At 48.4% G+C, this 26,643-nt stretch overlaps 9 protein-coding genes across 9 annotated transcripts; 4 read left to right on the forward strand and 5 right to left on the reverse strand.

Moving 5' to 3' along the window:
• The first annotated feature begins 85 nt into the window (after positions 1 to 85).
• DFJ58DRAFT_424175 (uncharacterized protein) lies at positions 86 to 1,411 on the forward strand. Its single transcript, XM_041380335.1, has 6 exons — positions 86 to 122; positions 174 to 381; positions 440 to 583; positions 640 to 846; positions 945 to 1,294; positions 1,352 to 1,411. The coding sequence occupies exons 1-5, from the start codon at positions 109 to 111 to the stop codon at positions 1,287 to 1,289; spliced, it is 918 nt and encodes a 305-aa protein (XP_041243075.1). The 5' UTR covers positions 86 to 108; the 3' UTR covers positions 1,290 to 1,294; positions 1,352 to 1,411.
• Positions 1,412 to 3,138: 1,727 nt separating this feature from the next.
• On the reverse strand, positions 3,139 to 4,620 carry DFJ58DRAFT_424231 (uncharacterized protein). Its single transcript, XM_041380336.1, has 3 exons — positions 4,265 to 4,620; positions 3,727 to 4,212; positions 3,139 to 3,667 (listed from the first exon to the last, which is right to left on the reverse strand). The coding sequence occupies exons 1-3, from the start codon at positions 4,447 to 4,449 to the stop codon at positions 3,148 to 3,150; spliced, it is 1,191 nt and encodes a 396-aa protein (XP_041243076.1). The 5' UTR covers positions 4,450 to 4,620; the 3' UTR covers positions 3,139 to 3,147.
• Positions 4,621 to 8,133: 3,513 nt separating this feature from the next.
• DFJ58DRAFT_424268 (uncharacterized protein) lies at positions 8,134 to 9,442 on the reverse strand. Its single transcript, XM_041380337.1, has 4 exons — positions 9,185 to 9,442; positions 9,029 to 9,135; positions 8,491 to 8,979; positions 8,134 to 8,426 (listed from the first exon to the last, which is right to left on the reverse strand). The coding sequence occupies exons 1-4, from the start codon at positions 9,185 to 9,187 to the stop codon at positions 8,243 to 8,245; spliced, it is 783 nt and encodes a 260-aa protein (XP_041243077.1). The 5' UTR covers positions 9,188 to 9,442; the 3' UTR covers positions 8,134 to 8,242.
• Positions 9,443 to 14,229: 4,787 nt separating this feature from the next.
• DFJ58DRAFT_792547 (histidine phosphatase superfamily) lies at positions 14,230 to 16,492 on the forward strand. Its single transcript, XM_041390357.1, has 10 exons — positions 14,230 to 14,582; positions 14,639 to 14,959; positions 15,015 to 15,143; positions 15,255 to 15,402; positions 15,458 to 15,622; positions 15,675 to 15,708; positions 15,746 to 15,845; positions 15,898 to 16,117; positions 16,140 to 16,171; positions 16,243 to 16,492. The coding sequence occupies exons 1-10, from the start codon at positions 14,469 to 14,471 to the stop codon at positions 16,294 to 16,296; spliced, it is 1,317 nt and encodes a 438-aa protein (XP_041243078.1). The 5' UTR covers positions 14,230 to 14,468; the 3' UTR covers positions 16,297 to 16,492.
• A 1,536-nt stretch (positions 16,493 to 18,028) lies between these two features.
• DFJ58DRAFT_792555 (uncharacterized protein) lies at positions 18,029 to 19,276 on the forward strand. The gene is made up of 4 exons (XM_041390358.1): positions 18,029 to 18,210; positions 18,271 to 18,339; positions 18,393 to 18,485; positions 18,541 to 19,276. Exons 1-4 carry the CDS (start codon positions 18,130 to 18,132, stop codon positions 18,952 to 18,954), a joined length of 657 nt encoding a protein of 218 aa, XP_041243079.1. The 5' UTR covers positions 18,029 to 18,129; the 3' UTR covers positions 18,955 to 19,276.
• Positions 19,277 to 19,377: 101 nt separating this feature from the next.
• On the forward strand, positions 19,378 to 20,979 carry DFJ58DRAFT_424440 (mitochondrial carrier domain-containing protein). Its single transcript, XM_041380339.1, has 6 exons — positions 19,378 to 19,549; positions 19,607 to 19,876; positions 19,933 to 20,210; positions 20,267 to 20,416; positions 20,473 to 20,689; positions 20,744 to 20,979. The coding sequence occupies exons 2-6, from the start codon at positions 19,665 to 19,667 to the stop codon at positions 20,811 to 20,813; spliced, it is 927 nt and encodes a 308-aa protein (XP_041243080.1). The 5' UTR covers positions 19,378 to 19,549; positions 19,607 to 19,664; the 3' UTR covers positions 20,814 to 20,979.
• Positions 20,954 to 23,613, reverse strand: DFJ58DRAFT_886372 (peptidase S8/S53 domain-containing protein; the record flags this gene model as incomplete). The annotated part of the gene is made up of 10 exons (XM_041394652.1): positions 22,817 to 23,613; positions 22,658 to 22,764; positions 22,485 to 22,632; positions 22,327 to 22,434; positions 22,137 to 22,271; positions 21,966 to 22,082; positions 21,715 to 21,912; positions 21,404 to 21,660; positions 21,169 to 21,348; positions 20,954 to 21,115 (listed from the first exon to the last, which is right to left on the reverse strand). Exons 1-10 carry the CDS (start codon positions 23,286 to 23,288, stop codon positions 20,954 to 20,956), a joined length of 1,884 nt encoding a protein of 627 aa, XP_041243081.1. The 5' UTR covers positions 23,289 to 23,613.
• Positions 23,344 to 23,877, reverse strand: DFJ58DRAFT_424429 (uncharacterized protein). Its single transcript, XM_041380338.1, has 2 exons — positions 23,524 to 23,877; positions 23,344 to 23,472 (listed from the first exon to the last, which is right to left on the reverse strand). The coding sequence occupies exons 1-2, from the start codon at positions 23,781 to 23,783 to the stop codon at positions 23,430 to 23,432; spliced, it is 303 nt and encodes a 100-aa protein (XP_041243082.1). The 5' UTR covers positions 23,784 to 23,877; the 3' UTR covers positions 23,344 to 23,429.
• Positions 23,615 to 26,582, reverse strand: DFJ58DRAFT_792560 (sulfate transporter family-domain-containing protein). The gene is made up of 14 exons (XM_041390359.1): positions 26,471 to 26,582; positions 26,304 to 26,442; positions 26,149 to 26,254; positions 25,997 to 26,102; positions 25,783 to 25,950; positions 25,574 to 25,686; positions 25,276 to 25,520; positions 25,089 to 25,227; positions 24,742 to 25,041; positions 24,630 to 24,692; positions 24,431 to 24,578; positions 24,278 to 24,383; positions 24,042 to 24,223; positions 23,615 to 23,997 (listed from the first exon to the last, which is right to left on the reverse strand). Exons 1-14 carry the CDS (start codon positions 26,504 to 26,506, stop codon positions 23,854 to 23,856), a joined length of 1,995 nt encoding a protein of 664 aa, XP_041243083.1. The 5' UTR covers positions 26,507 to 26,582; the 3' UTR covers positions 23,615 to 23,853.
• Between the last annotated feature and the right edge of the window lie 61 nt (positions 26,583 to 26,643).

Genomic DNA, 26,643 nt, shown 5'->3' on the forward strand with positions numbered 1-26,643 from the left:
GGATGAAGTCGTGCACGTGTCAAATTTCCTTTCTTGAATTAAATGTGACATAATCAACGAAGTTCCCGTCACTGAATGAAAGTATTGTTCACCCGCTACCATCAGACAATGTCGACAAAATTGTGAGCCGTGTGCTATATCTCACTATTTTAACCTACAATGATGACATATAGGAAACCAGCAACTGAAGCGAAACTTGATACTGACACCCGGGACACGATGGACACAGGACATGAACCAGACTCTCAGCCTGCAAGAAAGCGGCCTCGCATTGACCTTGGTGTCGGCGAGCGCAAGCGAGGCAAGAGCATGTTTGGTATTGTTCTTGGCACGCTGAACAAGGCGAAGATTGAGGACAAGGAAAGGAATGCCAGTGAAGCAGTAAGCATAACTTGTACACGCGTTTACTTATTGGAATGACGTATATATTCCTCTTCAGGCTAAAAAGCGCCAGATGATAGACCAGCGGTTGCAAGCCAAGCTTCGCAAGGAGACTGACTCAGTTCGACGCTCTGAAGAAGCCAAGAAAGACAGGAACGCCGCAAATCGAAAGGAAGAAGAGCTTCAACTCAAAGATTCAATCGTGCGTTTCACATTAATATCCTCTATCTTCCGAGAGCCAATGACCTTGTCTTGCAGTATAAGCTACGAAGAACACATTTACCACTCTATTCTCACTTCCTATGTACATCTGACGACGTCCAATCCATTGATTCCATGGAAGACCAGCCGTCATCAGTAACTCTTCTAGCTCTGCCAACACGATCGCACCCTCCACCTCTCTTTTATTTGCCTGCGATACTCACAGCAGCACAGGAAGCATTTTTAGAAAAACGTAAATTCAAGGTGAGCTTAGTATCTGTAAATACATTGCGGTAGATGGCATGGTACCTGCTTTCGCCATCGTTGCATCGATGAATCCGGTACTAATATCTGCTACCTAGGTCAAGGAAGCAGCCGAATCCGAATGGTCCACCTTCCGCGGGGAGCGTACTGCCGGTATCGACGAAATTAAGGATCTCCGACTACGTGTTGCCGAGGAGGACGCCAGAAGGAAGAAGGAAAAGAAAGATGAAATCGAGGCAGACGAAAAAATCCACGTCAACAAGGACGAGGAAATGACTTCTGATGAGCCCAAGCCTTCTGAATCGAAGGTGGAGGAGCGTGACTCTAAGACAGAAGAAAAGACGGAGGAACGCGAATCAAAGACGGAAGAAATGGAGGTAGACGTTGGAACCAAGGAGGAATCAGGCATACGCGCAGACGATGAGGATGCAGTTGAATACTGATCTAGGTGAGTGAGTCCAAGGCGCTTTTCTGAGATTTGTTGGGCATTGATGATGAACCCTAGATTGAATAGTACAACTGTGCGTAATTAATTTGAAGGTGGTACAGTATATTTTTTTCTGTTCTAGGACACTCGTGTGCGCTTAACTTGTTTGTTCTAGTTGTCACCTGTAGTTCGGTCAATATAGTCAGACGTCGGATTTGCCCATGATAACTGATGAGCTAGTGGCCATGTCTATATCCGTGAAGTTCGAGGATGTCGCTCTTTGTTCCAGTTTAAGTGGAACAAACCATGACGAGATACTGTTGGTGTCAGCCTGGTGGGGTAATACAGCATGCAGCATGGTTATCATCACGGTTGCTGTGTTGACTCCAGCCTGATCATTGATTTTGGCCGCCCCGAACTCTGGACCCTAGATACGCAGCTACCTCTATCTGCTATACTTATCCCCAAAGTAGCATGGAAACAATCCTAGGAACGTACGATGACCTGCCACCGACGGCTGAACGCCATCGACCACACAGCAAGTGAGGTCACACATACTAAGTCTTGTTGGAGACGGTGAGAAGGTGCTGTATACCGATCACACCGCGAAGGTTTCTCCCCTTGAATGTCCTCCAACAGTCTCCAGCGTTAATCAATCTAGCATGGTGTATATAAGACGGGTTTCCTGCAGGATGCTGTCACCCAAATTTGTACGCTAGAGCAATAAAGAAATCAAATCATTCAGAGACGAGCCAAAAGTGAGTTGCATGTCAAGTTAATTCCGATCACTCTTCCTGTCTTACTCGTTTTGCAGCTGCCTCCGCCGGGCACGTATACGCCAGGCCATTATGTTGTTCGGCTGTCTGGCTTTTCCGCTCCGCTCCGCGCTGCACTGCCGTGTTCCAGGCTGATGACCATCCATCGGTATGTTTCCCTGCGCGAGATCTTGCACCTATCCTTATCTGCGTATTCGTGGCAGCATCCTCACCAGGATCATCATTCCGTGGACCAATTTGGGACCCGATTCTCTCAATTCCACCACGCGTTACATGCTGCATGCCAGCCCTACATCTGCTGGATATGAATCTCGGTCTGTATTCATTATTCGAACCCGTTCACAGGATTCTTCACGCGAACCCGGAGCCCCCGATGATCTTGCCACAAATGCTGTTTGGCCTGGCCTGCCTGTTAAACGATACAGCTCATTTTACTTGCGATGACAGCCAGCCATTCCGGTGGTTTTTAGAACCCTGAACGGCAAACTCCTTGGCTGGTACTTACACTCCAAGGCCATCGGCGGAGTACTTTTGACAGAAATTCTCAAGGACGTTAGAAGAATTCACAGCATATGTTCGCAATATCTCCGAGAAACTTGATCATCGTCTTCGAATCCAAGGATGTGTGATCGGAGGACGCTTGAACAACGTCAGGTCAGTCGTAATGGTGATTATTTCGCACCCCCTGAGGTTGTGACGTTCATGAAGGGTCCAAGACACCGATTCCTTCGTTCTGATACCAAAGAGAACGCGCATTTATTCTAACATCAGACGGACATTCTTTGACTCACGATAGTTTTCAGGTGAGGATTGTCATTATAACTTTCCGAGGATCTGCTTGTCAACCTCTAGAAACAAGGAAGGTTCATGACAGCAGACTAAACATAAAACACAGGTATAACTATGCTGCGTCTGATAGAACGAAGTATACCAAAACATGAGCTTGCAGCTGTACTCAATTCATTACATGACAACAGAAAGAATGGAACGATAGCGATGCTAACAAGTATAACAACATACGAACCTCTAAGCTCTGCTCGCAGTGCCAAAGGGGAAATAAAGGGGGATGGAAAAAAATAAACAATACGAACACAAAGATCAAATACGTCTCTTTATATTTAGATGACACTCGCGGACATGACGCCAAGTGGTGTCGCGCCGCATGCCGTGGACGCTTGGATTTTTGCGGTTTTGATATTGGCAACCTCGCCAATTGCATCTACCCAACGCATTTTGCGCCCCAGACAGATGACTGCTCATGAAATGCTTCTGGAAATCATTGAGTGAGCCTTTAAATTCGCAGGGCATATTGTCTTCGTCAAGCCAGTCGCAAAAAAATGTAGTGGACGGCGAGGGGTGAATTTCCTGCGTATGAGTTCTACCACGACGTCCGGAACTCGAGCGAGAGAGTGGATTATGGCGAAGCGGATCTTGTCGCGGATGGATGGGTCGAGAAGGTGCCATAGACGGGGCTGACTGATATGGAGGACCAGCTGTCTGCGAGCCATGCTGCGTCCCAAAATTACGTTGCGTCTCAAAATCACGGGCGAATGATTCAGGGTGGGAGCTGGGGGGCGCAAGATCTGGGTTAGGCAAGACATGTCGCGGTAAACAACGCCTGTATATGGGGGTATTGTAAGCAAAGTGGCTACTTGTAGATGATGGTGATGGACATACATTGGCAGTGAGCTGGATGGCGGGAGATCGTGCCCTGTTACCGTGTTGTGGAACTGGCTTGGGGGGTTGTGGAAAGGGCCATAACCGTATTGGTTCATGTTGGTCGGCGGAGGATGCGTATAGTTTTGTGGACCAGATGCGTTATTAGGTATAGATGGAATAAAATTGTTGACATGTATGGATTTGGCCGTTGGAAATTGCGGTCGTGCCGTATTGTCAATCATGGCATCGTCCAACTGTGTATGGTTTTTGTATGTGGGGAAAGAGGGTGCCGAGGCTGCCTCACTGCCATTCGATGCACCACTCGAATTAGTGGCGGCGTCGATGGACATGTCGGCAACATGGCTCGACAGATCAGCGGCGAAGCCCAAAGAGTGGGTCGCGGTATCGACATTCAATGAGTCGCCGATGTGCGTCCTGCCCGGGGGGGCGAAGCTCAGGTTGGCCGATGTCGACAAGCCAGGAAAATCAGTCTGACCTGGGCAACTAATGGCGGTGTAAGATGTCTGCTATGAAGAGGAAGTAGTAATCGACTAACCGTGATTTAAAGCCCGACATTGTATTCGGATGATAGTGATAATCTGGACGTCCAGATACTGCAAGCTCATCATCAAGGGATATGGTCGAGCTCTGCATCGAGCCCTGCATCGAGCTCGGCATCGAGCTCTGCGTCGACCTCCGCATTGAGCTCTGCATGGAACTCCGCGGCGAGCTCTGTGGCATTGAGTGAGACACCTTTAAGCACGATCAGTGTAATGAGGAAGGAGAATCCGAGAAGTACTACCATGTTGACGGCGGGAGGAGGCGAAATAGGCGTTGTGGTATAGTATTGCTCGGCTGGGTTCTGAATAATCTGGCGTGCTTGTCCTGTGGAAGAGTAATGAGGAGATGCAAAAATAAATAGGTAGGACCAACCGATGCCAGGCATTGAAGGAGTCATCAGTAGGTAAGAAGGGGGTGACATCGTCGTATGGTATTGCTGAGTGGGCTGCAGAATGACCTGGCGTGGTTGTCCTGTGGGTGGGAAATAAGAAGATACGATACCAGGCCTTGGGGTAGTCGACAATGGGTAAGAAGAAGAGGGGGGCGTCATGGTATCGTATCGTTCGTATGACTGCTGAACATGACGTGCTTGTCCTGTGGAAGAGCAATGAGGAGATGCAAAGATAGATGGTCGGGACCTACCCGTACCAGACATGTTGGAAGACAGTAGTGGACAAGAAGAAGAGACGGTGAACAAGCCTGCGACGGGGCTTAAAAGTGGGGAAAGGACTGGCCGACGGCCACGACCGGCCAACCAAGTAATTTCAAGAGGATCTTCTAGAAAATATCACCGACCAGGCCATGCCAATGGCAAAGGCTGTGGCGATTGACCACGGATAGTAGGTGTATGTTGGACAAAGGGGGAACGGCCATGGAACACGTTTTTTTGGATGCGGGAGTAGAGCATAGTCACTCGCGCTACCAAAAGTTAGTAATAAAAAGCGGAAGCTAGAAACTAGGATCTAGGTCCTTGGATCGATTGAAAGCTGTGTGGGGAAACGGCTGAAGGTGAAGTTATGGCACTACGCTTGATGCAGATCGGGTTACACTGCCAGATTAGAGGGAGTAGATTTTTGTGGGTGATTATGGGTGAATATTGTCAGTGGGAGAAAGCAAACGCATAAAAGACGCTGATATCTGGTTATTATGTATTTGGTGTTGTGGTAAGCTCGGAAATGGGATGTCCGAGCCCTTTGAGCATGGGAGTCCATCGTCCTGATCAATTGATCAACCAGATATTTTTGATTTCTGAGTCTCGTTAAAATGGATGAGACTCGAGGTTATGTGGCAGTGGGCAACTACAGTAGCTCAACCATTGGCACTACGGCATGTACTCATTGCTCGAGCTTGAGGATCTGATTGAAATATGTAAGAAGTATTGTATATTTTTGGGTGGTCATACGTTGTGGGGTGACCCCCACATAAGTCTATTTTTACCAACCCAGCGCCTGATAGCACTAGTTCGCGGGCGAGCAATTGATAGTAGGTTACAACCTGTTGGGGGTAGAATGATCGACGATGATCGGTCCCTGATATCACAGTTCATGTTGAACGTCGAAACCGTATATAACTCAACGAGCACTCCCAGTCAATCACTCAAGAGGCGTCAATCATTGACGAATCATTTAATATCAAGGATCTTCAGCCCAGACTGGTGTCTTCATTGCCCATTTACTTTTGATACTAAATCACACTTTTAAATCCGATGTGATTGATCGGCGAAGAATCGACCAACACGCCGAACTGAAGAAGCCAAATTATCGGACTGGATGAAAAGTGGCAACGACGTACGAAATACGCCAAAAAACATTGCCGGTATGCAGAGAACTTGTCTGAACCTACCTATTGAATTCGAACCTATCGTATTTTTTCTCTAGCAACCGAAAATAGATGGTTCAGCATGGAACATGCTCAAGAAGTCGCGGAGAAACCCACGGTCCAGGAAATGACTTATGAGAGCACTGGCCACAGTTTGAGCTAGGGAAGACAGTCCTCCAAAGGAAATGAAAGCTTCCTTTCGTGCCTTCGAGGAAGCTAGAAACACGGAACAAGGGGACAGGCCAATATTCAAATTGCGCTATCAGTATCGTTTGCGGTCACGGTGCTGTAGGGATACTTCACCATCCTATATTGACCCTGAAATCATGTCCGCGTTTTGAAACCAAGTTCCCTCGACATTAATATCCTTGGACTGCCTGGTCGGCCCATGGTAAAGTTGCCGGGTGCGCGTGGATGGATATTAAGGGGGTAAAACTTGATGCAATCAATATTGAATTTATGTAACTCGGGAATTGCCGCCGGCGACCTTGCTTGACCAGTAGATCAATTAACATGACGACATTATTTATTTATTAGCAAGATTTTGAATAGCTCCTTAGCAACTTTGTATTTTGTTTTCTTGCAACTTATGGGTTCCATTATACCCTTTAAATAGACTTGAACTGATTGTGGTATTGTATCAGAGGAAAGTTGAGAAAAATGCTAATTCACACTGTCACAACTGAGTTCAGCGATGTACCCTGATGTACATCACTAGGTGCTTGGTAACGCCGCTTCGGTTTACGTGATTATCTGGTTCATGAGTTTTCTGGTCAGAAAGGCAAAGCTGGGGATCACCGGCACCGCAATAATAAATCTCAAAGTTGAGGTGCAAGCATAGGACTGGCCATGACCAATGCGACCACCAGCCAAAAGGACAAATTGAAGGTCATATTCTAGAAGACATGGCCCGGCGGCCATGCCATCGTCGACATATCTGGCACGACCCAAGGACGGGGACTCGTCGTTGACAAAGAAGGCAATGGGCCGGTCAGCCGAACAACAGAATAATGCGTTTATTTTGAAGGCAGGGATTTAGCACAGTCAATCTGGCCAACAAGAGGTAGTCGGCGGAGGAAAGATAATGTCTACCGTGGTGAACCAGAGGCAGCGGGTGAGTGGAAAAAGTAGTGAGATTAAAGGCACTGAGTACTCTGGTTTATCATGTGCTTATTGTGAGATAAGGACAAGCGAAATGAAATGTCCGAGCGCCGTGCGCATGGGAGCAGGACCTGTATGTGAACATGTGAAGTCTATTTATACGAGTCTGACATGGCGAAACGGAGGCAGCGGGTGAGTGAGAGAAAAGGAATGAGATCAAAGACGCTGAGCACCAAGCTCTGGTTTATTGTGTGCTTATTGTGTGATATGCAAGGACAAGCGAAAGGAGGTATCCATGCGTAGAGAAGAAGAGAGCGAATGAAGGTCGTGGTTACGCTGCACTAAGAGGAAAATCAAGAACATGAAGACAATGCGTAATATCGTGATGAACATAAAAAGATTGGACGATCGTCTTCATCCCCAGATGGGTTCCCCCAAGAGGACAATCAAAATCATTGAAGAAAATATCGTGATGAACATAAAAAGATTGGACGATCCTCTTCATCCCAAGATGGGTCTCCCCAAGAGGACAATCAAGAGCATTGAAGAAAATGCATAATATCGTGACGAAAATAAAAAGATCAGACGTTCCTCTTCATCCCCAGATGGACCTCCCAGACGTGACGCCGCACACTATCGCGCCGCATGACGCGAATGTCTGCATTGTCACGTTTCCGATATGTGCAACCTTGCCAACAACATACATTTGGCGCATCTTGAGTCCCTTTCAGATGACTGCGCCTGAAATGCGTCTTGAATGCATCCAGCAGCCCTTCAAATCTGCAAGTCGTATTTTCTCCGATAAGCCAGCCACAAGAGAATGTAGTGGACGGTAAGTGGTGGGTTCCGTAAGGATGAGATCTACGACGACGCCGGGAATTCTGGCGAGAACGTGAATTCTGGCGAGGCAGATCTTGATGTGGCTGGATGGATGGTGGACAATGTGAAGGGTTACTTATATCGTCTCCATGACCTACGTAGGGAGGTGAAAATATTGCAGCAAAAGGTAAAGGTGCCATAGACGGGTCTGGTTGTTCTGGCAAACTAGAACCAACTACTTGCGGATCACAGATGGCATGGTCCTCGCATCGTGGCCACGAGCCATGATACACCCCAGGATAATGGGCGGATGATTCAGGTTCACGGTGGTAGGAGAATGGCTCATGGTAGGAGCTGGAGGATGTATCTGTGCTGGGGAAGACATATTGGGGTCGATCAGGAGTACAGCCATCTGGATACTGCCTGTATGCAAGGGTACTTGTAAGTAAAGTAACTCCTCATAAACGGTGACGAGAGGCATACGTTGGTGGTATATCGGATGGTGAGGGATTGCCTCCTGTAACCGGAGTACTGGGATACCACGCGTCGACGCCTCCCTGTGCGGCGTTGTGGTACTCAGCACCATACCAGCTTAGAGGGTTGTGGACAGGGTCACCATAGCCCGAGCTAGGTTGAAGCTCGCAATAGGAACCGTAATGTATGGGATCAGCAGTTGGATGGTAGTCTTGCTGCCGTGTTATATCGTCCATCATGGACTGGGTGGTAGTAGCTTCCTCGCTGCGGTAGGGAAAGTCTCTGTTGGATGAAATGTTCGATCCCATGTAACCATTCAAGTGAGCGAAGTAGGTGGACGTGTTGAAGTGGTAGCCCAACGTATTGGCGGTGGCGGAGCCAAACATGTTGGCTGCGACGCCGGAGGTCCCGGTGTCCCCCCTCCCAGGGGAGGGAAACCTTCTGGCCCCGTTGGACGATGTTGACGGATCAGAAGGAGGGGAAGTCCGCACGGGACAGCTAGTTGGGGCATCAGACGTTTGTTATGAAGAGGGAGCAGTAGACTAACTTAAAGCTTGACATTGCATTGGGATGGTCGCGACGATATGGACTTCCAGGTACCGCGAGCTCATCGTCGGGGGGTGACGATGAGCTCCGTGGTGTAAAAAAAAATGCCTTTGACAATGATTAGCGTGATGAGGAAGAACAGTCCAAGAACTCCTACCATTCCAATGGCACGGGATGAGACTACTTGGGGTTTTGACGGGGACGCGACGAACAGCGTGACAAAGTATTGCTCGTCTGGCTACTAATTTGTCTGGAGTAGCCGAAGGAAGAGAAAGAGGGGGGAGTTGAAAAGGTGCTCAGAGCCAATAAATAATCACACAGCAAATACCATCCTCCAAGTTGGGATGCAGGCTAGGGACCAGCCATGGCTTAAAGCCAACGCGACCATCCTCTAGCCGCATCAGGGAAAATCGAAAGTCGTATTCTAGAAGACACAACCGACCAAGCCATCATCAAAAATAACATGATCCAATGATTAGGAGGTTTTTGACAAAGGAGGTAATGGATCCGACGACACCCGAACACTGGAGCACGTCTTTTGGAGGCAAGAGTTTGGTCAGACGTTGATCCGGTCAACAACAGCCAGTAAAGAGCATATAATGGCAACTATGTCCATCAGCAATGAAATACCGTATCAAGAAACATATGAAGTTAAAGTGGATGCAGCGTTATGATGACGCTTGATACAAACGAGTCTAACATGGCGAAACAGAGGCAGCGGGTGAGTGGGGGGAAAGTAACGAAATTAAAGACGCTGAGCACCGAGCTCTGGTTTATTATGTGTTTATTATGCGATAAGGACAAGCGAAAGGGGATATCCGAGCGACATGATCATGGGAGCAGGACTTGTATGTGAACATTTGGAGTTCATCATGCATCACATGAGCCAGTAGCACTCCGATCAGCTGATTACTTACTGAGCCACGCCGAGAGAAGACGAGGACGGATGAAGGTCGAGGTTACATAGCTCCTTCAGTTTATGAGACAGGTGCCTAATCAAATATTGGTACTGTCGCATGCAGGCTCAAGCGTATTCGAAAAGACGTAAGTGTTGTGGAGCATTGGCAGGCCCTGGATACCAATTATGGTAACACCATTGTATTCGAATAAGTCGATTACCAACTCAGCGTCTAATAGTCCGACTCTTCGCGGGAAGCAAAACGTCTACTTGGTTAGCCACCATCCGATGATCAGCACTTCAGTACTTAGTACTCAGTTCCAGAATCCAAACTTCCTTGACCTTTCAGAAGCATCGATCATCGACAAATCATTCATACTGTCCAGGGATATCCAGCGTGTGGTTCTGTGTCACTGTACATGTGTGACCTGAGGCCTGAGGTCCTCTAGTGAACTTTCCTATGCAATATGCTCATTATGTGCATTTTTATCAGATCACATCGCATACATATTCCTTCGCAAGATGCCCTTCAGTACATGTGTAATTCATATATGCTTCCTCAGTCGACGTCATCCAACTCATTAAAATCTTACGAAGTTTCGCATCCAGGTCCTCTTCGTAGTCAGATTCCATCGCCATGTCAATGGCATCGACATCAATTACTGATGGTTCGAGCGATGATGACGATGAGCGCGTCTTTTTTGAGAGCAAAGCGGTTTTGACTCTCTTCAAAGGACGGGTAAGCACATCCACACTCTTCTTGACTGCCTGACTGACAGACTTCAGAGACGATGCTAGCGAAGATAATTTTGATGAGTATGATTGGATGGAAGACTCATCATCCTTCTTTGAGCGGCGCATGAGAGGAGGGTGAGTAGTATTCTGCATTTCTTCACAATCCATTGGCCTTTTGACTTGTACAGAACATGGGCACCACAAATTATTGCTTCTGTCCGAACTCATGGAATATCATTCCACTGGCAAATCAGCATAACCAGTGCCGTCGATTGTCACTCTGAATCGACATTGCTACTCGATGAACCTGCGGTCGAAGCATACATGGTGACAGCTCCGACTCGGGAGGTTCTTTATAAGCAATAAAATTTTGACCCTCGCACCCTCGGACAAGCTGAGGGATCTACACCCGTCCAACACCGTAAACCGCCACGGGTAAGCGCGGTGTAGGCACGGGTCTCCAGAATCCACACCGTACCCGTACCCGCCACACCTGTCAGCGATACACCGCGGTTTTACCCGTGCCCGTGCTCTACCCTATCAGTCGTGCAGCATGCTATTCATTCACCTATGTTAGGGATCGCTGCGGGCGAGGAGTGGTTATTCAAAACGGAGTCCCTCCTTCAGTCAGTTGCAGTTACACACGTCGATCCAGTGATGATTCCTAATCTTGTTCCTTTTGAAAGTGGGCGTAGCTTACACACGATTCATCTACAAGGCCAGCCTTGAAGGGAAACACCCGATGAACAACGCCCCGACCAGACGCTGAAGGCTCGATTATTCAGGTCATTTACTACAAGATACTTAATTTCATTCATGTCCGAGTCAGCACGACGAATTAGGAAGATGTTTTTTAGTGGAGTCAGCCGGGAGGATCGTCACGATAGTCTCGGACATATAGTAAGTACCCGCTCACTGCCATAGCAGCTGCTATCTCTTCCTGTCATACCGATAGCCCACTCCAATGGGATTCTTGTTTCTCCAACATCCAAACATGTTTGTTCGACCAGATGGTTCCTAAATTCTAATATCCGATCAAGAGTCTGCGCAGCTCTTGACGGGTTAGGAGCCGCATGTGACGGACTTGTCTGCTCACAAGCCTCTTCGCTTCTACGAGAAGGCCAACGCTCGCCACATTAATCCTTCATTTTCTATAGCGATTCATGTGCTGTGGCCGCCGAGGCTCAAACTCAGACAAGTAGGTGAACGCAACGAGGTGATCACCCACGAGACTGATGATTGAATATTGAATATTGATCATAGCTCAGGCAACCACAACCTACTCCAACGTCGGCTGTCTTTGTCCATGCTGCTTGCATAAGGGAAGCACGTCCCATACCATAAGGCAAGACTTGGCTCAACTTCAACACCGTCGCTACTTCATAATCATCGTGAATCCAAGGTAAACACGTTGTGTTGGAACCGCGAGGCATTGCTTTGGGACATCCGCACCCCAAGACGGTAGAAGACTCGATGGAAATCATTTCCCTAGCTTCGACGGATGTCAGAACCGTCGAGACGGGCGTTTACCTCTACACCAAACACCGTCACGTGAAAACCCTCCAGGGAAAAGGCTTTTGGTGCACTGCCTTCGCCTCGATTGTCCCTTACGAGGGCTAGCGACCAGAAGGAGACATACAAGGCTTGGAAGGAGGCACTGCAAAAGGATGGCCCGCCTCGTTGGTCTGAGGTTCTTGACACAAACCGTCAGTGGCCTATGCTCATAGCCAATGGAAGCGATTGATGTTTATTCTCACTTGGCTTCTCTACCATCTGTACTTCGGGTCATGCGAATTGAGTGGCACTCAACCCAGTTCCACTCTCACATTTGCCTACCAACTCATTGAAGTGTTCATGGGCTGCTCGTATTCAACGCCAACGGCGACGGCTCTCGGGCTCGACTTTTCACATCTGTAGCCAGATCTTTCTGTAATACTTACACTGATTAGATTTGCCACACCCAACGTGTACTCTGCTCTTACAAAAGGTTAGATGGTGTGTGACTCAAGGGCCCCATCCAACATTATTATGGAAGGAGGTCAGTGCTAGCGGTCGCCGGTACTAGTAAGTAGCATGCTTCCATGAACATTCCAAACATGCAGTCAACATGCAGTCAGCGTGAGAAATCTAATTGGTGACCCAATCAATCTGCTTCCATTTTTCATCTCAGAAATACCATGTCTAGTATCTCATACGGTTCCAGCTCACAACCTGTGTTCGCGATCGCTCAATTATACACTCACAATAGGAACAGGAACGAAACGAAGCTACACAGTCACAGTCGTCCGAGTCTTACCGAAACTTCGACCATTCTTTTGAGATGACCATACTGGCCAACGACTCGGAAGTGAAACGCTCGACCTTACTTTTCGAATTCGACCTTCACCGGCGCCCGAGCTGAAAGGCGTGTGATGTTGACATTATACCGATGTAATTAGTGTGGTCAGGTCGTCACCCAAACTATAGTGATGCCAGTTGTTGCGTGCAGTGCATGTGGTGTGGGGAAGTACTTGTTCGCTTTGCGATGACACTAACGGTGGGACTTGGGTACTGGTGCGTCTTCGCTATTGTCCTATATCGTGGTGTCTCGAATAGCCAGGGCCGCATGAAGCAATATAAGGCGCATTACGCAACTTCTACATATTGTGACTTCCATTGCAACGTCGGACTTTTCATGCACGCGAAGTTGCCAACTCCTCACTTACCATCGCCTTCTTATGTATTTGCATGTTTGACTCTGCATTTTCCTATGGGTGTGAGCAAGAAAACATGTCTTGGACTATCATGATCTCCGCGAGTGCTCAGGATGGGGAACCATGAGGCTGCCGTATGTTGACTGGTCGGAACAGGTACATATTTTATTGTCTTTCACACGTAAAAACGATGATATTAATGTTACGTGTGTCTAGGTGCATGCCTTGCAATGATTCCAGTTATCTAATCGTGGGCAACATGCTTTTCATTTCTGGGATGATGCCCGCTAGCGTATGTTCACGACTTCTCCGGTTATTGACATCTACCCTGTAGGTTCGGCCAGTCAAAGCTTAGATCCCCTGTTCATTCACGATCTTTGCCTTAGTTCTGCTATGCAAACCCTTCTGCAGCTGCCTACTAAGGACTCTTCTTTGTACTGCTTTGCAGCTGTGCTCTGTAACTAGGTGAGCCCTTGGCGATTTCTGATACAAGTGTGCGGAGATATATCTTAACGTGAACGATTGAAGCTCTCCGTGGTCTTAAGGGGGTTCAGCCCGACTCGTGGTACTGGTGAGGCCGGATCAGGCTGTCCGTCATGCATCAAGTCTTGACCCAAAACAGTAAACGGAGCCTCATTTAGCCTGCGCCCCATCAAAATCAATCACCCGCCTATCCACAATCCTCGCCTGTTTATTGCCCCCAAAAAGCATGATAGTCACGATTTTGGCATGATACTCATCGTGTCATTCAAGCAGGACGGGGACCTCTTTATCCGCACAGGAGGCCTAACTTCTTCGAGTTTTGAGCTTGCCCACTCAGGCTCTGCCGTTAGGGAGCGAGTGTGCACATGCACTTTTCAATTTACAGAACGGCCATGCTCTCCGCGAGCTTCTATGCATTGACTCCGTGCTGTCCCCTCCTTGCGTTTTCCAGGCCTTCTCCTTGCTCACCTAATGTGATCTAGACTCGTCGCTTAAACAAGTGCAAGGCATACAAGCGCAGGGGCTGGCGTTCTACTATGATTTAAGGACAAGGATTCCAACTGTCACAACAGAACAGCAGCACTCCTCCTCTCCAAATCCTCAACCCTCACCGACTACCTACTAATACCAACATGACTGACGTTCTTGGTGTTCTCGTCATTGCCCGCAATGGTGACCGCACAGAGTACTACCAGGACCCCAAGACCTATGAGAGCTCCTACACCGAAAGCACTGCTCTTGGTGCTGTAAGTCACTGGTATGCGGCTTGTAACTTCCCTGGCTGATGCAGCCTGCACTACAGGCCGAGTCTCACCAGCTCGGATCCTTCCTTCGCTCGACCTACATGTCCTCGTCTTCTCCTTCGTATATCGCGGACATGAAAACCGACCTCGTGGACACCCATGAGGTCCACGTCCACGCCAAGGCTGGCGGTGAGGGTACCGTGATCTTTGACTCTGCTATCGCCCTCCTCCAGGGTCTTTTCCCTCCCAACCCTGCCAACAAGATCGTTCTTGCCAACGAGACCACCGTTATTGCTCCCCTTGGCGGTTACCAGTATGTTCCCATCGAGACTGTCGAGCCTGGTAACGACAAGTCCCTTGAGCCATGGACCGACTGTCCAGTAAGCAATACAAAAGTTCAAACCTGGGGAACTGTGATCTCACCATGACTTGCAGGCTTTCGAGCAACACATCTCCAGTGTCTACTCGTCTTCTAAGTTCAAGGAGACCGCAAAGGCTGCTGATCATTTCTACGGTGCTGTCAAGGACTACGTTTTCGGCCGCCCTACTACTCTCGAGAACGCTGTAGGTTACACCTCTCATTCTTTGATATAACTGCTGATTACCTCTGTGATTTAGTGGAATGTGTGTCGCCATCTAACTAAGATTACTGATGTCGGGCTGAACTTCTTCTAGATTTACGACTACATCTCGACCGAGCTCTCACACAACAAGACCTACGCTCACCGCCTTCCCCCCACCTTGGTTGAGCAGGCTCGTGGTTTTGCTGACTTCCACGAGAACGCCATCTTCTCGGACAAGGATGTCGGTGGTATTGGTAACTGTGAGCTGATTTCGATTCACGTGCGATATCCACCTCTAATCATATTGTTGTTCAGTGGCTGGCCGCACGATCCTCCACACGGTCTTGGGCTCCCTCCAGCGGATTGCATTCAACGGCGACCCTCTGCAGTTCCTCCTCATTGAGACCTCCTACCAACCTTTCATCTCCCTATTCCACATGCTTGAGATGGTCAAGGAGAACCCTGAGCTTGGCGGTATCCGTGCGTATGATCTCACTTCAATGCATTCAGCCGATTAATGCAAGGACTACAGCGAACTACGCTTCTGCTCTTGCCTTCGAAGCTCCGTCGCGGACCTGCCCCTGAAGACCGTGACTTCATCAGGATCAAGTTCAAGAACGGTACCAACGGCGACTTCGAGACCTACCATGCTTTCGGCCACAGGTCTGACATTGCTGCAACGGAATTCATCTACAGGATCGAGGTAGGCACCTGCGCTAGTTTTGATTTTGCTCGTCTTAATACCACTGTTCCAGAACTATGCCATTACCAGCCAGAAGCAATGGGCCGCTGCTTGCAGCTCAGGTCTTGATGATGACTTTTTCCACATTGGCTCCCAAAACGCGATCTCCAGCACTGTCTTTGCCATTCTGGCTGCTATCTTCCTCCTCGGCATGTTCGTCCTCTCCAAATTCGTCAAGAGCGCCCGTGCCAAGGCTCAGAGCACTCGCATCCGCCTTGCTGACGATGAGGTGAGTCAGTCGAACCCACCTCAGAGCCAGTACCCCCAATTACGGAACCCTTTCCAACGTCGGTCCTGGTATCGTGCCTTTCTGAATCGTGCTGACGAACTGTCATTTCCTCTTTCTTGTTCATGACAGAACGTCGTCGCTCAGCCCGCTTCCATGAGTGAGAAGCAGCGCCTTCCGTTGTAAGCGCCGGTCCAGTAGGAATCGGAGAGGTTGAAAAATATCTTTACTACATGCTGCAGCGGGGTGGGCTTCTTTTTTGATTGGTTTCTGGACTGTATCGCATTGCTTCATAGACTCTAGTCACATTTTCTTCTCGTTTGCAATATGTCACATGGGACTGGGTCCCTCATAGTTAGAAAAATTCACGCATTTTCTCGAATCTTTTCATCGCTTGCTGTGACATTATGGATCAGCTTGCTGATGGTATGAGGTCAGGGTAAACCATCCCCGGCGCAAGCGAGCGAGAACGCGACAGCATAACACACTGCAACATCTAAATACACCGCAAATACCTATAAGTCATTCTACCTTCAATGAAGTGCACGTCTAAAACGGCCGGAGGGAACGGCGGACTGCATATGGGGGTACGCCTCACGCCAGGGCATTCGCGACTTCAGAAGCATGAAGGGGCACAGGGGCTCCACGGCTAGCATGTATTGTCCCACATAGAGTACATACTCTCAATGGACATAAACTGGATATACATATAAGGTAGACCATTAGGTCGCAGGGAATGCAACAAAAGCTGTTCTGGATCTTCTGCTGATTCACCGCTCAACATGCACGATACCTGGACATCGTTTGCTATGAAGCCCAGCCTCCGAGTCGCAAGAATTCCCTGTATCGCCCCCAGACTTTCCAGTGCGAATCACTAAACCTAACTCAAAATTTGCTCTTCTGTGGTCCAACGTTCAAGGGTTGATCAACAATTCAGTCACCTCATAAGGGCGTAGCCTCGGTAGACCTTGATAATAGGAGTTTTTGTTTAGTGAAGACCCTCAACCAATTAGCTTGCAGACACGTAAGCAGATTTCCTTTTCTGTGTAATAAATTACTTAGCAAAAACTCCATAGTATTATGTAATTAATATTGCGTGTGCGGGTCGGAGGACCAACGGTTTTTAACTGACTTCTCAACATGACCAAAATTCCTCACTGCCACATAGTATGAATTTGATATACATTTGGCCTGTCCGGGTCTCTGAGGCAACTTGACTGGAGCTTTCGTCTGTAAGTGCTTCCCTAAGTCAGTGTTTTTACATCTTCCAGTGTGTATGATGAATTAAATGTATCCATTTATCACTTGACGCGAGGTCTTTGGACGCTTGTGTATGATCGAAATTCTTGCTTTAGCAGCAAGATCGATGATCTTCTCTCTGAATTATGTTCATTCTGACTACATGCGTGTCTTGACGAGTGGATACTGATGAACGTTTCCCGGTGGCTATAGGTCTGGACCATGATAATCTCTGCCAGCGCAACGTGCCTATAATCCCAGCATACGCACCGAAATATCTGGTTGTGGTGCGGATATGGCAGTGATTCAGAGTGTGCCTGGCGTCCTTATCCTCCTCTTCGGCACTGTCTGCCCGTTGTGGCATCTGCAGAATTTCAGCTGGCTATAGATGCATACGATTGTGCACTCACTAATCGATTTATTGCATTGTCCGTAATTTGTCTTGCGCCCTGCCGTGACCAGCACAGTGCGCCTCGGCTACCCTTGCAAGCAACTCTCTCGCCTGCATGTTCGCCAGTGGCCTTCTGGCTTAGATCTCTTGCCCTGTACCGCGTTGTGTCACCACATTTAGAAAGCTAGCCAATAATAGAAGACCTTCTTAACCTTCCCTGATACACGAGGCAGGGTAACCGGTTCCGCATGCCCTCGGAGAACAGCTACATATAGCTATCGGCAACCACACGAGCGATCCATATCACCTCATCTGTTCTCTACACCCAGCACCGATTCTTCGTGTATTCCCTGCATTTACGCTAGTGTTTATTGTATAACTGCTACATTATGATGGATATCGACATGGACTCTCCAGTCGGTCCCGTGATCGTGACGGACTACGATGAATCGCACAGCCACGGAATTTCAGTGAGATAACATTGACGCCGAATCAGTTCTCAGAAGCAAGTTCTAACGCTCGCCATGTAGGTATACGGCGCCGATTTTGACCTTTGTGAGCTTCTACAAACACTGACCTTGTCGAAAGGCAAGACCAAGGTAAGCACGAGCTCCTCCCGTCATACGTAAGTTTGACTCCGTAATGGAGAAAGGCTCCCGAAGACGATCCAACGGTCTCTGCTGTCCCCTATGCCTTGCAAAGGGCAAGCGAGGACGCTGCAAACATAGAGGATCCAGCGTACCATGTGAGTGCAACTAAAATCATTGGAATTCCCATCATTAAACTTACGACTCATCTAGTCCGACGCGGAATCATCAAGTTCAAAGTCCAGCTCCTGCGACCCCCTCACCACAATCACCAACCACCAGCCCACCTCCTCTATCATAGTCCCACGCTCTCCACTCCCCGCATGCCACTTCCTCCAATCCATCCTCGCTTCACTCGCCCCCGAATCCCACGTGCTCTCTCCATCCCCGTACCCCTACCCCGCGTCATCACACTTCCGGACGACAGGAGGCGAATACCTGGACACGATTCTCACTCATCGCGCTCTGCTCAGTGCATTCCCCCCTGCACACCGAGGCTGTGCGATTGCCTTGCAGGAAATAGCGAGAGCAGTAGAAGTGAGGGCGTGGCGGGCCGATCGTGAATCAGATGCAGAGGCAGTGGCAAACCTGAGGCAGGAAGCATTCCTAACTTCCACATGGCTGTGAAGGGTTTATGTCATTACGTGCTGCGGGTCAGCTGTGCACACTTTGAATGCTATATATATGTAGTACCCGTTCAGAGTAGTTCATACGTTGGATCAAAGAACAATTATGTCCAGATCGAACATTTAGTCATGGCGGCCTGTATAGGTTGAGTGAGAAGTGCCGCTTCGACATCATATTTTGCTGGGGCCGATTTAAGTCTGGGAATCGGTCTCTAGTATTACGAGATGCTTTTGTCGATGTGACGCACCTACATAGTATTCGTGTGACTGTGGGGAACGACTCCTTCCTTCGATAGGTCTGGCTAGGGGGAGACTATGACTAGTAGTAGGGATTTACGTAATTTAAAGTGCTTTACTCGCTTACATGTATTATGACGTAATATGATATTGATCGGCATTTACATTGCAGCCGAATAAGGCTGGTCTCTTTCCTTCGTGAACGAGAGGGTTTGATGAACTTCATCTGTTCACCACCTAGATCAATATTAGGTTGAGATATAGGAGCTTCACAACGACACCTTGTTGCAATTGCTGTAGAGAACCTCTACAAATCCAATTCTTCCCAAGGCTGTCACCGCTGTCGTTAACGTTCACATGTGATTACTACTCTTAACGCTTGTTCGGTTGGAGAACTAATGCCAATTGCGCGGCAGTGCGGTTCACAGGTTCTGTCTTGACCAACTCATCCCGAATTCGATCCTGGAAGTTACCATGACCAGCGTTCTACCACCCTTTGTTCAGGCAGCATCAGGCTCACTGGGAGCAGCGAGCGCCAATGCGCTGACTTACCCACTCGATCTCATCACCACCCGTATACAGGCCACAGAGAAGGGCACATCCATACGCAAACAGATCCACACCTATGGACTATCGTCGTTATACGATGGCATTGGGGCAGATACTGGTGCTACTCTACTTTCAAGGTCAGTAGCTCTTGCATTCCGCGTCTAAGAGAGTTGTTCATCGTCGTTCGAATCAGCTTTCTGTATTACTACGTGTATTCCTTCCTGCGAGCAGTCGTTGTTCGCGGAAATGGGAAGTCGAAGGCAGCCATGTTGTCTCTTCCACAGGAGCTTGCAATTGGTTACCTATCAGGGATTGCTAGTAGATCCATCACGACACCTCTCAATCTCATTACGGTGCGCTTGCAGACCGCTCGAGTGAGCGATGATTCCTCGGCACAAGGAGGAACGTCACGGTTCACGGCAATTTGCCAACAAATACTTCGAGAAGAGGGGTTACGGGGATTCTGGAAAGGTTTGTGTTTCAAGAAGCGCTCGCTCGACCATCACAACTTATGATAATGGCCATAGGGTTCTCATCCAATTTTGTGCTTTCGCTCAATCCTGCGGTCACACTCTATCTGTTCCAGCAGTACAGACGTGTGATGCTCAAGGGGAAGGAACGTGACTCCCCACCTCCAGGCCACTCCTTCGTAGGGGGCGCGCTTGCAAATTCCATAGGCGAGTCACCTCTCCAGTACTGTTGTTCAACAAGTGCTAATACGCGACTCACGAAGCCGTCATTATGTTATACCCGCTGCTGCTCGCAAAGACTGTCGTACAAGCTTCTCGTAGATCTAATTCAACCAACAATTCATCACAGGGCGCATCAATACGATCATCACTCCAAGGAATATATACCGCTGGCGGATTCTTCGCCTTATACCGTGGTCTCTCGGCGCAGTTGTTCAAGGGCATACTGAGGCAAGGAACAGCTATGATGGTGAAACAAAGGTGACTTACTGCCCCCCTCCATTAATGCACTTGCTGAATTCATCACTCCACCAGGATCGAGCAACTGGTTGTACAGGCTTATCTCAGACAGAGAGCACTGCGTCGCGTCCAATATAAGGGTTAAATAGGCACACCCAAACGTTCTCAAGTGCCAATGTGTAATATGTTTTATCGAATGTAAGTATTTTCGAAAAATAGTCAGTACGGAGGTATCAGTATGGTCCAAGTCCGAGTACATTTGAAAGCCCTCTGCTTAGAAAGAGCTTAAAGAGTCAGCCACTTGGCGAGCAGAGAGGGAAAGTAGGGCGTCCCGAGGCCAGTAACAGGATCCCAACCTTTAGTTGTATTGAATCCCAGAGTGCCACACCCTGGGTTCGTTCCGTTGGTGACATCCTTAAAGCTGGGTACGAAAGCAGTGGAGTAGATCTTCAAACAATGTCAGCTACAATTTGAAATTAGAAGAGTGGTGCATGACGCACGGTGGGGTTGATGAACCCAAGAGGTGGTTTACCGCGCGCGATACGAGCGTCGTTCACCATGGTTAAGATAGCACCGACGACAGGTGAAGCCGCGGACGTTCCGTACACGAGCTGGAAACTACCGTCAATAGCAACGACGTAGTTCGCTCCATTGGCAGAAAGATCGGGATATGCACGGGACTGCAAGAATGGTCAACCTTGCCTTTGACTAAACCTGAACTGTGAAGAGACATACCCCGGTAGAGTTGTAGATATCCTTCGAGTACGGGATCGGATTAATTTCTAGATACCCTTCGACTGCTCCCTTCTGGTAGCTGGGCATACTGAAGTAGTTGCTGAATCCACCACCAGAGTAAATGACCTGTTCACACGCGTTTTCGGGTTCCCATACATTCTGACCGGGGCTAACTTGTGTGGCACCGACCGCGGTGACATACGGGCATGTAGCAGGAAAGGAGGGATTGAAGATTTTACCGTCCGCGGTTTGAGTACCTGAGATAAAATAAGTCTAGGGTTTGACGAGACTTGGATAATCTGCGAATTTACCATCGGCATTTAAACAGCCATCGCTGCCTGCAACACCCGAGTCTCCCGAACTGAAGAGGAAAGTGACGCCCATGAGGCCGAGTTTTGCGTACTCGTTGCATTGGCGAATAGCATAAGCGGCAGAGAGGTCGGCTTCATTGTATCCGTAGGATGTGGAAATGACGTTTGCAGGCTTGACACCTCCGCATTCCTCATTGCCTGCATCATGCAGCTGAATATAGTTCGAATATGAGCATGTTTGAAAAACTTACCGTCGTATCCGCCACTAGCGGTGTCAGGATAAACAGGATCCTGGGAGGGATCATCACCGCCGTCGTATGTACAGTATGTTCCATCCAGGGCATCAAGGAAGGTATTGAAAGAACCACCTAAACGTCGGCGCAATTAGCCTTGTATGTTGAATTTACCGGTCGTCTCCATACCTTGAACCCAATCTCCAACTTGGTAAAGAGTAACGTTTTGTCCCTTTGTTACCAAGGTCATACCGTACTCCAGATCGAGGTTGGATTCCCCATTGTAGTCAAAAGAAGAGCCAGAGTCAGAAGTCGGGAGGGTACCTAACAAAACCATCTTGATCAGTCGCTCTCTGCGGAAAATGAGTTGCAATGGTACCTCCATCGATCGAGACCAGCGTAGGGGAAACTCCTTCAAGACCAGTTGAAAAATTCTTTGCGAACATGTCAAGATCAGACTGCACATAGATCTGTGGGGTATATTCCACTTCGTGGTCGGTCAGTCCCTAGCATAGTTGCACGGCGGAAGTAACGTACCAATTCCATAGCTGTTGCTGCTCCCGGCGACTGGCTGATACCAAAGTCCGTAGAGAGCCCTCAAGCAAATTGGCGTGATTTGCTGATCACAATCCTCAATTTGGTCCAAAATGCTGTCGATTTGACCGGTCGTCTTGGGAGTGATACCCTGACCAGGGTTGGCCAATCGGGACTCTGCTATATTGATCACGCTTTTGGATCCTGGCATCAAAATGTATGGTAGGAGTCACAAAGTCAACATGCGGGATCACATGCTCTGGCAAATGGTAACTCTCGCAGGCTGTGGTCAAAATTAAAAACAGGTCAATGAGCACTATAATCACAAGACTCACCAATATGTTTTGTGCCGGTGTTGTGATCGTACATATGGTATTTGGCAAGCAAAAGATTTTCAGCCTCTTCGACAGTAGAAGCCACTTCAAGCCACCCCTTGGTGGGAGAGAGTTTTATGCGGTGGGGTTCCACACCGCTTTCGATCAACCATGAGCGCACAGTCTCGATAGACTCGGTACTCGGGGCAAATTTGGCTGCAATCTGACTTGCAGACCAGTGGTTGCCGTAATTAGATGAGTCAGGATGCGACACATCGTAGAGAAGTTCTTCGATATTCTCGATATTCGACTGGGCAAGCGCAAATCGTAAGGGAATCGACACAGAAGAATCAAGCTTTCGTGCACGGTTCCATCCTGCGGGTATATTGGAACGCTGTTCGTGAATCCGCCAAGGAGAGAGAGTGGGGTCGGCAATCGCACTGGCGGCGAGGCCGAGTGTAAATGAAAGGACAGGTATAAGGAAAGAACGCATTAGCTGTAAGAGCAACAAAACAACAAAAAGTGGGAAAACGGCGCTTAAGCCGGTAGAAGAACTTCATCATTGGTTTTATAGCGTCCAAGACTCGCGCTAAAATAGTCTCGATCAAGGAAGCGAGCTCAATGTACGTAGTTATTATCGTAACCATGCATGGCCACAGAACGTTCGAATTGTCGTTCTGAGGCTCAATCAAAATATGATATGATATGATGATGTGGATGCAAGATACCTAGCGGAGGAGCCATGAGGAGCCATGAGGAGCACGGATAAGACAACTGGCAACATTAACGGCCATCCCTGAACGTGAGCAGCAATGAGCCCAAGAACGTTATAATAATAGGTGCTAATAATAGGTGTCAACACTTCTTGAGTTTCAATTTCAACCTCAGATGTAAATGTATTACATAAGTAGAATGCATATGTATGTACTATCCACTCGCAAGCTCCGCCATATACTCCGAGTACCAGTAGTCTATGTGCCCGATGCATTACCTTCGTCAAAAGGTCGTCAAAGGTCGTAAATCTTCGCCAAACAACAACCACACGCAAATCGGATCCTTCATTGTTGCCCAATGCTGGTCATGGCATCTCCTAAGGTGGCAAAGAATGCCTCGGAGCCTAGGAGCTCCTCAATACCTGCGCGCTCGAACATTTTTCGAGGACCGGAACGAAGGTGAGTCACGAAGAGCTCGACGCCTCGATTCTGATCGAATGAGATAAAGTTTTCAAAGTTGCGTAAGCTCTTACCTGATACGTCTCCAACAGCTCATGGAAGATTTGCACTGCAGAGGCATCACACGTTTCGACGTCTGCCATGTGGAATACTAGTGTGCTTGCGGGCTGCCTCCTTGGCTCTTCTGAAGGGTGAGTTCTTTCTGGGCCATACAATTCCAGTCTACGAAGACGTTCTTTCAACTGTGCCGTGTTAGCTGGTACGTGTATTGAGCTTCGTCGGCATCCGATAAGATGATATAGAACCGCACCGAAGTCCAAACTCTCTCTGATACGAATGATTAATATACCAGGAACATCTTCAGCGCCCGGATTGTCAGCAATGGGCCCCCATTGATGAGTGCCAGGAATGCGTCCCTGCAACACCGTCTGAGCGCTTAAAAATGTTGTAGGTAATGACATACCAGTATAATCATTCGAGTGTGCGAGGAACGCTTGATAACAAGCAGCAAAGAGATGATGAGACTGACGATGATTCCGATCTCAACATTCCAGATGACAGATAGCGAGAAAGTGAGGAACATCATCGCAAGGTCAGTCCAAGCTCCGATCCTTGATGTCAGTCGTCAGCACCCTAAGACTATACAAGACAACCTATCGCACCTCCAATAATATATTAGGTCGTGGGGAACCTCGCTGAATAGTGATATCACAAAGAGGCAGATGCTGAAGGCAAATCAACGCCACAGACCAAGCGGAAATGAAAGGTACGTACATCGAGGCCAAGACACATCGAGGCAGGTAGTATAGATACGGGAGAAGGAAGAATGTCGCCAGCAATGTTATGCCGGCAGTAACAAGGGAGGCCAGTTGCGTGCGCGCACCAACATCGCCATTAATCTTCGACCTCACGATTGAGCCAAATGCTGGCAACGTGCCAGGAACGAAAGATCCAAAAAGGTTGGCAGCCCCAAGTGCAACGAGTTCACGGTTCGGACTGATGGAGTAACCAAAGCGATCGGCGTTCTGCTTCGCTGCAACGGTACTATCCAAGAAACCCATGATAGTTATCAAACTGATTGATGTTAATAAATGTATTCGCGAAGGAAATTATGCGCATACACTGCGGTCGATGTCGTTCCTCTGATGTAGCTTATCGATTGTTTCAGCGGAAAGCTAAAGAAATGACCACCAGTGCTGATAGGTATCTTGCCGAGGATACCGACACCTTTTTCGTCCCAACGTAGATAGCCTGAAATTACTATGCAAACCAGTCAGAGGAACAAAAACAAGAAGACGAGGGGCATACTTGTAGAGAGCACGACAACGAGCAGGACTTCAGGGAGTCGTTCGATCCACCAAGTTCGTCTGAAGTAACCTTTGAAAATTCTCATGAATATGAGCACGAGCAGCGCCCCGAAGCTGACCAGCATCGTCGGTTTGTGGTAATCACTCCATGAATATTCTAGAAGAAAAACTATCTTGTCCAAGGTTGACTCGGGATTCATCTGGTTCTCCAGGGCAACGAGGCCAAACATAGGTATTAGTTGTTCTCTGTGATACAACTTGAGCGCTTCGTGGGTCGTCTTTTTCACGATTGTACGCACACCGTAATGACGACCGCAATTGCAGTCACGAATCCTCGGAGGAGCGCACGACTGAGGACAACATCCAGGAAGCCTAGCCGAAAGAATCCAAGCATCGACGCAAACAACCCAACCTACAAAGTTATAATGTGTCATATGAGTCTCTTTTGAGGTAATGTTCTAGCCCCAACAAACCATTACTTACCTGGAAAGTGAATGGCAGTGGAAACTGCAATACCAATGGCATCGGCGTCTTCCGGACGAGTATGATGGTCCCCACGACGATAATCGGAAACTGCTTGTCCAACGAGGAGTGAAAGCGCAGCCTCTGGAGCAACATTAAGTTGTCTTGACGTTCCCAGAAGACTGTACATGATCGGCGGTATGGCGGCAGCAAACTAGAGAGAAATGAACATTTCATCGGAAAGACATGAAAGGGCGTACCAAACCAGTTGTAGGACTCAGTTTCGCAAGTGAAGTTCCATAACTGACAGACTGGGGAATGAGCATAGCCGCAAGAGTGACTCCGGCCAGAAGATCGCCGCCCAAGCTGACGAATATAAGCTCATGTGGTTGATACTGCCATGTCTACTCACAGGGAAACCGAATAGTCAGGTATCCATGCAGTAGACGGAACATAATATCGGACTCGTTTCTTAAACATCGAGTTGCGCTTGCTGGTATCCTTTGGCAACTTGGCACCTGTATTTTCTTCTATGGGTGGGTCTAATAAATGTTCACAAGTGCTCACCAGAAGTAGAAGTTCTCATAGAAGAAGAAGAACCATACTGGGCCTGAGTTGTACGACCCTCCTCAATGTCGCTTTGATTTACGAGTGGTGTTCGTTCTTCTCCATGAACCATGTCTGACAAGTGACGAGACGGAAGCAGCTGTGGACAAAGAGTGAAACCACGAGACGGGTTCCGTGATGTTGCCTCCACCCTGCTGCGTCATCGCTGAGCATATACTTTTCGTGCAAGACTGCGAGCCAGCTGGATTTCCGTGTCGTCCGACGGAAACTTAAATTGACGGTGAATTCCAAATTCGGAACTCACTTTCAACCCCGACGGACCGATCTCCGTTATGACTTC

The sequence above is a fragment of the Suillus subalutaceus genome, assembly GCF_016647625.1.
Source record: "Suillus subalutaceus strain FC151 chromosome Unknown DFJ58scaffold_65, whole genome shotgun sequence".
NCBI classification, from domain to species: Eukaryota; Fungi; Basidiomycota; class Agaricomycetes; order Boletales; family Suillaceae; genus Suillus; species Suillus subalutaceus.